General features: G+C 35.0%; 1 protein-coding gene across 14 annotated transcripts in view; it reads left to right on the forward strand.

Moving 5' to 3' along the window:
* Positions 1-12,123, forward strand: part of LOC132704166 (diuretic hormone receptor-like) — a 325,297-nt gene that overhangs the window by 238,322 nt on the left and 74,852 nt on the right. For 13 of the 14 annotated variants that reach the window (XR_009619241.1, XR_009619240.1, XM_060674010.1 and 10 more), the window contains one exon: positions 2,600-3,089. Coding sequence is in view for 12 of the 14 variants with exons in the window: in XM_060674010.1 (XP_060529993.1) it covers positions 2,720-3,089 (370 nt within the window). In the remaining 2 variants the exon portion in view is untranslated. Of the gene's footprint in view, positions 1-87; positions 321-2,599; positions 3,090-12,123 lie in introns of those variants that run through there. The other variant, XM_060674008.1, reaches the window with a different exon arrangement.

Below are 12,123 nucleotides of genomic sequence, written 5' to 3' on the forward strand. Positions count from 1 at the left end.
CGGTTGTTGAACAGTAATTAAAAAAAAGGCATTATCGCACTCCTTTCCATAAATCAACATATTTACCTATATTTTCATACATCGCCGTTCAAACAAAAACAAATATTTAAACAGTTTCCACAATAAAATGATAAAAATGCCTTGTTTTATTAATGATATACGGTACAGATTAAGACGGAGAATTCCTACGTAGTAGGTTGTACGATTTTATTCAGTGTAGCCCCGATTTAAGCCTTAACTAGGGTTGCGGAGACGCGTTTGTGGTTTGATGTCTTTCCGTGTTCTCGTTGTGGAAGTTTGCACGCCAATACTTACTCGACGTAAGTTCCTACTTCTATTATAGATTAAGGCTACGCGGAAATGTCCACGAAGAAGCGAATTTTTCGATGGAAACTTTATAAGTTCCCAGAAACTTCTTTCCCTTCGATGTTCTGCGCAAAATAGCGAGATATATTCTGCCGCCATGCAATGAAGTTAGTTAGCGTACTTGTTCCGTGACCGGAAATTTGTTTTCATAACAGTAAATAAGACTTCCAAAATTGCCTCGACAATTGTAAATTTGCCTCCACCGCGTGTCGTTTTCAAAAAGCTTCTAAATTACAATTTTTTGTTTCTTGTCGAAGCGCATACTGACAATTGATACTTTACTTAGGAAAAACTCCAACTAAATAATGACATAACATGTCAAACCATGTCAAACGTAATAGGAAAAAGCAATAAGTGTCAAAATTAAAATGTAAAAAAAACATTCGCGTTGCCATTGACGTTACCAGTCTACAAAGCGCGATTTTCAAGAATAAGTAGTTCAAAAATGTTGCTTGTGACTTAAATATTAATTTACAGAAGTTTTTCTTATATTATTTTGTTTGTTTGTTATATTTGGTTTCAATTGTTATTCTATTTTATTTTCTATCAACGTCATTTAATTATTATGTGGTGAGGCTCTGACATGACATTTTGTTTCTTTCCCTTAAAGTATGTTGATATTATATTTCAATTTCGTTACTCAGTCAAAACTACATAACTTACTCTAAAAACTCGCCCACATTGGCCTAAGCTAATAAATAAACTCTTTCCAAGCCTTTTAAGGTTTATCATTGTGGAGAGCTTTTCTTGTCAAGTAACCAAACGTTGTCAAGTCGAAACGCGATAACAAAGATTACTATGTAAGCCCCATCTTTTTTTGTTTTGGTTTTCAGCAGTTAAAGCAAAGCGCTAGAGCTCACATTACTTACATACCAAATTACTTTGCACATCTTAGAATGACATTATCAAAAGCATACGTAAACTGGTATCCATTTATGTTAGAAGTGTTTACTTCACTGTGAATATGTAAAGTAAGTGTCCTTCCTCTTTATCTAAGAATAACAAAAATAATATACATATCTATCAAATTTTGCATACGTTTTTGCTTAAATTTGAGAAACGAAGGGCTAGAATAGTAGTGGTGGTTTAATTTAATCCCCTTCACTCATTTTAAATAAATAAAAAAATATCAGAAAGTGTATTTCTGTAGTGGACAAATTATTGTTGTTGTTAAAATAAACCTACCCAATATTTTAAAGTAGTCACCCCCCTTAAGTTTTTCGCATTTGTTTTCAAACACCCTTTTTATGTAGAATGTAACATTCTAGAAATTTATATAACTAAGCAACTAACAAATTCTCTCAAAAGAGAAAATATATAAATATAACGAGCTATGTTATACAATGTTATGAGTTATTCTATTATACAAATTAAAATCAACCAAATTTAATGGTTAATGAATTGAACTGATGTGCAGATTCTGCAGTCTGCAGTTATAACTCACTCTGCGTTATTTTATCTATTTTGTTTAGGAATAATATTTGTTGCTAAATTGTTACAAGGATATTTTTTTATCAAGAACATCTTGTAGCCCTTTTATTCGTGCTGTTTTTTACTTGTGGTTTAATTAGTTAGAATTGATTTTTGTCCCAATAAAAAATTTAGGCTATTGGGCACTGCAAAGTTTCATCACAGTAGCACAACTGAAAGTTGTCACGCTGATATCAGGAAATTCAAATAAATGAATACATTTTTTGATTGGTTCTAGTCCAGTGAAATTGTTTTATTATTTTGAGTTTTGCCGGGTTTGTTTTGATACCCGTTTCTTATAAAATTTGGGGATTATTTTTTGCAGCTTCAATTTATACAACAATTCCAGATTCAAGCAGTGATGAATATGCCCCAAGAAAAATTATAGAATACAATAGAATTTCATAGTTTCGTTTTCTACAAAAAGAATTACGTTCTTTGCTAGAAAGAAAGCGCTGTCTTAATGGTCATTGATAATTCCTAACCAAATGTTAAAGGCAAACTGAAACAGAAACTATCTTCTATTATTGAATAAATTGATCTTCGGCACACACGTGCCTGTTGTGAAAGTTTTGAATTGTAGCCCTTGAGCAACCAGCTTTGTCCGAATATATAATTGTTGAACAAAAAAGAAGAATTATCGATCCATCACTACTTCAAAACGAATAGCTCAAAAAATGACGATATTTTAGGCACTATAATCGTATTCATGAATCATTGGCGCCTAAACGACCGAATATTGAATTTTCGTTGCTTGTTCCAGGTCAACAACAAACCAAACCAATATAGCAACGCAGCAGCAAGCATCGGAGAGATGCGAAAGCGCTGGTACCTCATAATAAACCTATCCGGATTCGTATCCTCAGACGAATGAACCTTTAGGATGCGCTTCAATCTATTTTGCTTCCTAGAAGTATCTTTGGTAATGGCGACCCGTGGCGCCTCGGTGTCCTGGTTCGGTACTAACCCAGAACAGGAACCCGCCGAACCTGACATTTCTAGACACCCCATCGCCACCGGGTTCGGATTGAACGTCAGCCTCGACGAAGACTTGGAGTACAGATCGAACATCACCATGGAGGACTGTACGAGGTTGTACAAAAGTGAGATTAGTTCGGTGACGAAGTTGAATCGTGGCGGATTTTGCAACGTCACTTTCGATTTGTTGTTGTGTTGGCCGCCTACACCACTGAACGGTACCGCGCAAGTGAAGTGCTTCTCGGAACTTTTGGGTATCAGATATGACGATTCTCGTAAGTATATCATTCAGCGCTACGCGTAACATAGCACAGGCTAACAAAGTTAAAAGAAATTGCTGGAAATGCCACCAGATTTATTTTCTATCAGCCCTAGTTTTTGACATACAGGTTAATTGTTGAGATACAGGTTATTAGTTGAGCATTAAAGAGTATTACACTCAAAATTAAGAAATAAATATATATGGTCTGTTCATAGATATAAGAAACTGACCAATTGCTTTTGAATGGGATTATCCAAGGGTGGTCATTAACATACAATGCAACAAGATTATTACCTAAAGTTTCGGAATTTAAATTCAGGTAAAATTGTGGTACATATATAGAAAATAATTTTATACCTACCTGTGTTTAATATTCTTTGGTTTGGTATACTACTTAGTTAAAGTTTATTAGTAATCATTCTTATTTCGTGTGTAATACAGCGTGTGTTGAATCGTGTGGAATTATGCGAGTCTAGTGTATCGCAGGAGATGCCCCCTCCCAAATGTAGAAAACACTATTCTATTGAGAGTAAGGAAGTTATAAACAATGTTTATTTGACTCTCATTGAACGTGGTGCCGGCAAGCAAGCATATTTAGACGAAACGGCCATATTGACGAAAATTCCTACATCAACTGTATGAAAAATTGTGAAAAATCGCATTTCAGCGAGGAAAAAAAGAAGCGATGCTGACATTTTCTCGAGTGTAGATGAAAGTGATCAAGATATAATACGGCGTAAAATTTACCAGTTATACGAGGAACAAAGCGTGCCTACATCAGATATCTTAATTAGGAGGCTTAAAAAAGACGAAACCGGTGTTAAATGTGGCAGAACTACCTTCTGGAAATGTTTTAGATTTAAAAAAATTGACAAAAGGCAAGTTTTAATGGAATCTTTTAGAATTTGCAAATGGCGGCTGGAATATCTAGAAAAAATGAGGATTTACAGAGAACAACAAAGGCCCATTATTTACTTGGATGAAACCTGGTTCGACACTTACGATACCCCGGAAAAGGGTTGGGTTAACTCAACTGATAAGTGTAAAACAAACGCGCCATCAAAAAGAGGTTAAAGAATAACATGCATGCTGGCTCTAAAGGTGGTTGGATTCCAAATGGACTTTCTCTGTCTGCGAAAAATATTAAAGATTTTTCTCTGGATTACCGTGAAGCTGGTTTAAAAACAAACTAGTTCAAAACATTCCTCCTAATGGCGTAATTGTAATGGACAATGCAAATTATCACAGTAGACTGTTGAATAAAACCCCTTCCTCATGTGACACAAAAGCAACAATCCAAAACTACATGTATTATAAGGACGTTTATTTTCACGAAGATTATACCAAAAAGCAATTAATTGAGGTTCTACAAAGCTTGAACCTACAAAAGGAATACGACTGTGATAATTATGCAAAAAATCTAGGGCGTCCAGTTTTAAGGCCTGCACCTTACAACTGTATATTTAATCCCATTGAACATGTTTGGCACCAACTAAAATCTGCCATTCGGCGTAACAATGTTTTTCTCCGTGTTAACTCCAATGTCCTCAAACTTACAGAAACCGAAGTTTTAAGATCCCTCCACAAAATTGGGCAAATTCTGTTAAACATAGAGAAAAAGCAGAACAATCGTATATCCATATTGCAAATAATATAGAACAAATAATAATTAGAACTGATACTGATATATTATGTGAAAAATTGTAAGTAATTTAAGTAGGTAATAAAAATAATTTGTAATTTTATTTTTGATTTAAACATAAATACATACATAAATAAATAAATATTGTTTAGTATATTTCCTATGAAGGAAAATTGTTTTTGATTCTTGTCCTGTACATTTGCTGGGATTAGCACGGAAAAACTGAAAGCTAGTATATTTTATGGTCCTCAAATAAGGTAGCTGTTGTAGCATGAGTCTAAAAGTTCACTGTCACAGCCATATAGATTGCTGTCCAGAAAACTTAAGCTGTTGTAATGAAGACCAGGGGCAAGGAATTCCATCACGATATTAAAACTACCAGGACGACGGGATAGCCACATGATGATAGACGGTTCCTGGATCCTTCAAGGAAACTGTCCCAGTAAACTTCGTTCTAGAACGTTGTATACATAAAATTTAATAAGTGTTAAGTTACTAATGGAGAAACCACATAGGAAATATTTACTTTCTTATGGGGAAATGCGAAGGAAATACGGGAAAATACAAGGAAATATTGGGAAATATGTATTTTCATATCAAAGTTTGCTCTCTACAAAACCTAAAATTGAAAGCCCAATAATAGTTAAGAGTATACGCAACTATTTCAATAAATTTTCAATAATTTAGAAAAAATCTAGTGGAAAATATTAAAAACTGTGGCTCAAAGATTATAAAATCATCGGTGCATCGGTTTTTAAAATTTAAATATAGAATTTTCCAAAAACAAAGGTAAAGATTGAGTCTCGATTAAAATAGACTAAAAGTACAATCTGTAATTAGCTAAATATTTTTTTTTATAATGAAATAACAGAAAATTAATGGATTAAACAAAGAAAAAAAATAAGATAAGATAAGATTTGGGTTTGATTCGCTATTTATGGTATTGAAAATAATGAACGAAATATTTGCAAATTGAAGAACAAAAAATATAACATGCGAGTTCTAGAGGCTTAAATGAGCAATTATCGTAATTTTATTTATTTTATGAATTTTGGTGCTTTTTGTAATTGTTAATAAATGAAATTAAATCTTGTATTATTCTTACCTGATTTATTGAAATAGTATACTTATTTTATGTTGAAATTAATTTTTGTAAGTCAGATATTATTGAGAGAAACAACATTTCGTTGACAGAAATTAAAGTTCGTTTACTTACAAACGAAAAGATATATGGGGCTGCAACAGGATTGATGTCCACCATATTTTTCTCACGAAGTTAGGAATTTGTTAGACCAGACTTGTCTAAACCATTGAATAGGAAAGGACAGTTTATTTCCGTGGCCTGTCAGATCTTTACCGTCTTTTAAGTGTACTTTTGGGGTAAAATAAAAGATTTTTAAAATACCTAATTACGCACCATCTAGCATGCGGGAAGCGTCGCTTTACCAAGTCAGTTTCGCCAGTAATCCGAGTCACTTCGGACATTTCCGGGTTTTTGGTGCACGGGTTTTCGGAGATATTTCCCACGCTTTGAATTTTGACGTTTGTCAATTCAGACAGTTAACGGCAGTAGAAAAAGTATAGTATGCAACACGTTTGGCAAACTTTTTAACTCACTCGTTTATTAAACACTCGCTCCGCTCGTGTCAAATAAACTCGCGAGTCAAATGCCATTTACCGCACTTGTTGTATAATATACTATTGTTTATCAAACTCCAAGATGCTGTAGCCAACTTATACAGAGCTGACATTAGTACAGCCGTATTAAATACTCGACGCAGGATAAATTCCTGCATATAAAATGGCGGGAGGGGTTTATAAAGACCTTTGATTTTCCTTTCGATCGATTTGTTTTGCCGTTATCAATGTTTAGTTTCCATAATGTTCGAATAAAGTCAGATAGAGTAAAAAGCATCTAACACAAAAGATCTTAATTGTTCCAGCTTCAAAACAATTTTCACTCTAAGTATCATTGATACAAGAACATTTTCACAAGATGACAATTAGGCCCTCTGGTAACTATTTCAAAACTTCAGAAATAATTTTCAGCATTTTCACTTCGCACACACATCCGTTGCCACTACTGGCATACACGGTATGTAAATTTAGTTTTTGTAATAAAATTAAAAATATAAAATGATAAACATAGCCTATCTCAAACACAAGATCTAATAGACTAAATCTGAGGACTTCCGTGGATACTGCACCCAAACATTCCCATTAACAGTTGATAAATCGCAGCAATCAAAATGTCTATGGGCCTTGTAATTCTACCAGGTTTGACATAAACACAAAATAGATTTTTTTCTCAAACAGTTACTTATAGAAATGTGGATAATATAGAATAAGTTAAGACTAGCAGGACGCACCAAATCTAAATCCTCTTTTTCTTTTTTGCTGCCTAAGCAATGGCGCGTTTAGTTGGTTGCCTGGCTTTCGCTCGCGTGGGCAATTGGCAATTGACATTCGGGGTTGATCTATTATTTCCGTGGAGAGTTTAAGCGCTTACCGCGATTTAAATATTGCAGTGGCCTGCGTTTTATCGCGAGAATCGCCTTTACAAATTTTATTTTTCCCCGCGCCACGATAGGCTTCCAGCTAGGACCGACTGTTGATTTGAATAGTACGTGACGTAAAATTAGATTATAATCCGCTTTCGCACTCAATTTAAGCGTGTATGCGCTATTTTTGGAATTAAGCGAAGCGAAATGCATTTCGCGATTAGGATTTTCCGACGCCCGTAATATTATTCAGACCGGCGATAAATGGTGACCCACTTCGGTTGTTTGTAACGTTGTTTCGGTGCGTTTTAAAATTTCATGAAAATGGCGTTATTTATAGGCCCCGAGGAAATACGGCGCATTTGTCATTGAGGACCTCGGTTCCCAGAAAGGGATCTAAATAAAACTCGGGTTTGTTTTTATGCGGCTTTACTCTGCTGACGACGAAGATAATTTTGACAGCGGCAGTGGATTTGCTCTAGGATCGTTAATGGTGAAACGACACGTGTCCGAAATTTTATCTTTTTGGAGATCGGGGATAAAGGAACATTAGTAAAATTATAAATAGATTCAAACAGTGAATATTTTTTCACATGGGGGATATGAATTTATGTAATGGCGGATGCAAACGCCGGATATGTTGATTCAATTTTGCCGTACTAAGGGAGCTTGACATGGGAAGATTTAGTGAGACTTGATTTACCCGTAAGCACAAGGATAGTGTGTCAAAAATTATTAGTACAATAACCCAGGATGAAGACGATATCATTTTTATACCGATAGATACGAGCTTGCCACTTGCAGAAAAATTGTTAAAACTAAATGTTCATTTGACGGGTACTATTCCGCCGTCCACGTAAGTCCCTTTTCAAATATCCAAACAAATAATAGTCGCTGGGGTCCATATCTGGACTATAGGGGGATGATCTATCTGTTGGAACCCACACTCTAAAATGCAACTTATGTAGCACCAGCAGTATGGACAGGTGGATTATCGTGCAAAAGACGCACGCCTCTGGTCAGCTTTCCTCGACGTTTTACACGTATGCAGCCTCGCAATTTATGTAATAATGTTGCGTAATATTTACCATTGCCAGTGGTATTAGTTTCTTTAAAATTTATCAAAAGAATTCCTTCACAATCCCAAAAGATCGTGGCCATCACCTTTTTTGTTGACTGGCAGACTCTGAATTTTCTTGGAAGTGCTTCACCCTTACGACGCCACTCCTTAGATTCTTTTTTCGATAGAGGGTCATAATAGAGAACCATAGTATCATCTCCCGTCACAATAGTTTCTATCACAGGCTTCGGTTCATACCCACAGAGTTCCAAAAAAGACCGCGCTCACTCGACACGGCGTTGTTTTTGAATAGCCGAAAGGTTTTTAGGAACCCATCTTGCACTAACCTTATGCATACCTAAATCATCGGACACGGACGGAAGGACACTTGTATCAGAAAGCTTAGTAATTTTTGAGATTTCCTTGACCTTTAAACGTCGATCATTCAATACCACCTCTTCCACAATCGCAACAATATCTTCCGTTATGACCTCCACTGGTCGACCAGTCCTTAAATCATCTTCAAGGGACTCCTGCCCCATTCGAAAACGTTTTGTCCATCCCTTCACTACAGAATACGAAGGAGAACTTTGGCCGTATGCCTTTCTTTAATAATTTTAGGTGCTCACCCTTCTTTTGTCAAAAATTTTATGACTGCTCTGTACTCAATTTGCGTTATTTGCGACATTTTTGTTTAAAATGCTTTCAATAAAAAACTATTTGACGCAAGACTTCATTTTTTTTTCGCAGCCTATTAAGATATATATTTAAAAGAAGACAAAGTTTTATCGCGATACTGGAGCTGCATTTATGTCAGGCCGGGAAATTTTGGCGCTAACCTCGTATATTTGTGACACTTGCACCCGTAAGCCTTGACTACACAATGGTGACTGTTTCGAACCGTACCCTACACTACAACATTATAGGATGTAATTTTTTTATATTGTGTATGAATTAACTTAATAGTGATGGTAGTGATTATGATAATAATAATAAAATATTGAAACAAAAAATCCCATAGCTTTTGTAAAGCGATTTTTTTTATTCAAAAAAAATCCAACATAAAAAAATCGGAGTAGACAGATAAGTAGATAAAAATAATAGTCCGAGCACAGTGTACTCGCGAACGGACGAGTGCAAAGAGTTAATTGTCCAACGAAGTTACTTTATATTGCACAACCACACTAAAAAGCACAATCATATTCATTTAGGAAGCTGCAGATTGATTTAGCTATCAGTTACGCAAGGGTATTGACCATGTAGAAGATCTCCGACTTCTCCACGTTCACATTGGGGGGGCTTTACATTTTTCCGGAGGAGGTGCACTCCGAACCAACAATAATTCTTTCTTAATCTCGTAGGAAACTGCTGTAAATTTTGCCCTTAGTGCAACTTCAACTTCTCCATTCAGAGGTCCAGGATATTATCGTAGGTTACCAAATTTATACAAATTATAGCACAACATACCGGCTGATCTAAATTAAGTGTTGATCATCGGTAACTTTGCGATGAGTAGAGATAGAAAGTCGGTTAGATTATCAAAGTAGCAGCATTCTTGTCACTGATTACGATAGTGAAAACAGAAAAACAATTGAATGTGGGGTTTAGGAAAAAATGAGGAAAATGTACACATTGAAAGGAAACACCCTGTATATATTTACTCTAACGTTCGTAAATCACCAACACAACAAAAAGGTCATATGCAATATTAGCCTCAAATTAAAAATAACCGAATTATCAGCACATACGCTGTTGATTACAGCCATATTTGAACTCGTAGAGACCTGAAATTTTGGTTATAATTTACAAAAGTATAACAGTTTTGTTTAAGCAAATTCGTTCTTATGAAGTACACAGAGGCGTCCAAATACTGTCTTTGAAAAGGTCATAAAGGGAGAATTACTCAAATAAAGTGATGAATTTGTTTATTTCTCACGAACAATGTGACTAAAAGGACCAACACACAGAAAGTTATATAAAATGTATTCTGATTTACCATCAATGCATAAGGAAAAATAATTTCATTAATTTATTAAAAGTTCAGTAGTCATCCTAAATAACAAATACGGCAAAACAGAATTTAGTCAATAAAAAAAACAGGGTGCATAAAAAATAATGAAATAAATAACAAAATTTCAAAAAGCTGTTTATTGGCTTCTACCAACATTTCGAAATGCGCATCCTTGCAAAAAGCAGTTGTGCACACGATCATTTAAAATTTCTTAGGTTTTGTTTTCTGGAATTATTGTTGCAAAGAAGGAAAAAATAATTAAAAAAAAAATTCCCGAAGAATAAATGCGGATCTTATTTGTCGTAAAATCTTTTTTATTTTATTTATTAATTATATTAAAATAAAAATAGTTTTTCAAAAGCTACTTAAAGTGAACTTTGATATTTTAAATGGGACACCCTGCGTAATATTGGATTTATTTTAGAGTAATATTATTTAGAGTAATACCTCCCTTTTTATCTATTTTTTGTTTAAAACATAGTTCCACTAAAATGGTGATTACGGCCATACTTGAATTCGTAGGGAGTTGAAATTTTTGTTACAATTTACAAAAGTCTCATACAACAGTTGTCCGCTATGTAGTACAAAGAGGCGTTTAAAATGGGCGATTGTACCGGTGGAAACAAAAATAATGAAAATAGAAATTAAATACTTATGTTACACTCGCTTACTTAGAGTAACAATCCGCACTCAAGCAAACGGTATTTATTATTATAAAAAATGCGTAGGAACAGTTTGTTGGGATAAAAACAGAATTTAGACGGTTATACGCCGTAAAATCTCTGTATCAACTCGTTGCCGACTGACACTCGCGTCAGGAGTGACAGCGCTCAGGGCCTACGATGGTACGTCCAGGTGGGTCTACTATGCGTGTTTGTTACACTTACTCTGGAATTTGACACTTGATTTGTTATAGCTATAATGTGAAACTCTCCGAAAAGGACATAATCGGTGAGTAGGGAGAACTACTCAAATTTGTTTATTTTTCACAAGTTAAATTTCAATTACAAAATCAATGCACAAGTTATTTTTAAATCACAAGAAGTTCAGTATATATCCTAAATAACAAATGGGAGAAAACATCATTTGTGCAATACAACAAAATGTGTCCATAAAATAATAAATTTTAAAATATGTAGATATAGTTTTGCCCTTTTTACTAAACTTCTGGATTCCTCCTGCGTCTATTTTTCCTGAGTCGAACTTGCTGACGTTTCGCCAATCATCCTGCTGCCTTATTCAGAGCTTCACTGAAACTGGGTCGCATTTTACTCTGTACATGCTTATATATTGTTTGAGGAGGGCGGAGCTAAATGAGAGGCATGAACACCGTCTCGATTCCCATATTGGTGACAGGTAGAGACGTGAGTCGCGATTAAGATTGTTAGGTTGTTCATAGATTATAGACTCTCGGATTTTTCGTTGGTAGAAGAATTGATGACATGCAAGAATTTTAGTTTTATCTAATAAAATTTTATCTCCGATTTCGTGATTGTGTTCGGCAACAGCTGATGAATTTATTTGTCTTATTCGTAAGGCTCTTTCGTGTTCTTTGAGCCTAGTTGGTTTCCCCAATGCAAAGAATTTTGCCGCATATGCATGGAATGCTGTAAACTCCTGGCATCTGAAATGGAAATTAACCTTTGACGGACCGAAGATGTTGAGAGATTTTTGGACAAGTGGTAAATCTGGTTTTGACGTTATACTTGTCTCATTTAGCTCCGCTCCGCTCAAAAATATATATAAGCAGATACAGAGTAAAATGCGAGCCAGCTTCAGTCAAGCTCTGAAGAAGCCAACAGCAAGTTAGACTCAGCAAAAACCGACGCAGGA

This window comes from Cylas formicarius, unplaced genomic scaffold (assembly GCF_029955315.1).
Source record: "Cylas formicarius isolate icCylForm1 unplaced genomic scaffold, icCylForm1.1 PGA_scaffold_6__28_contigs__length_40554024, whole genome shotgun sequence".
Lineage (NCBI taxonomy): Eukaryota > Metazoa > Arthropoda > Insecta > Coleoptera > Brentidae > Cylas > Cylas formicarius.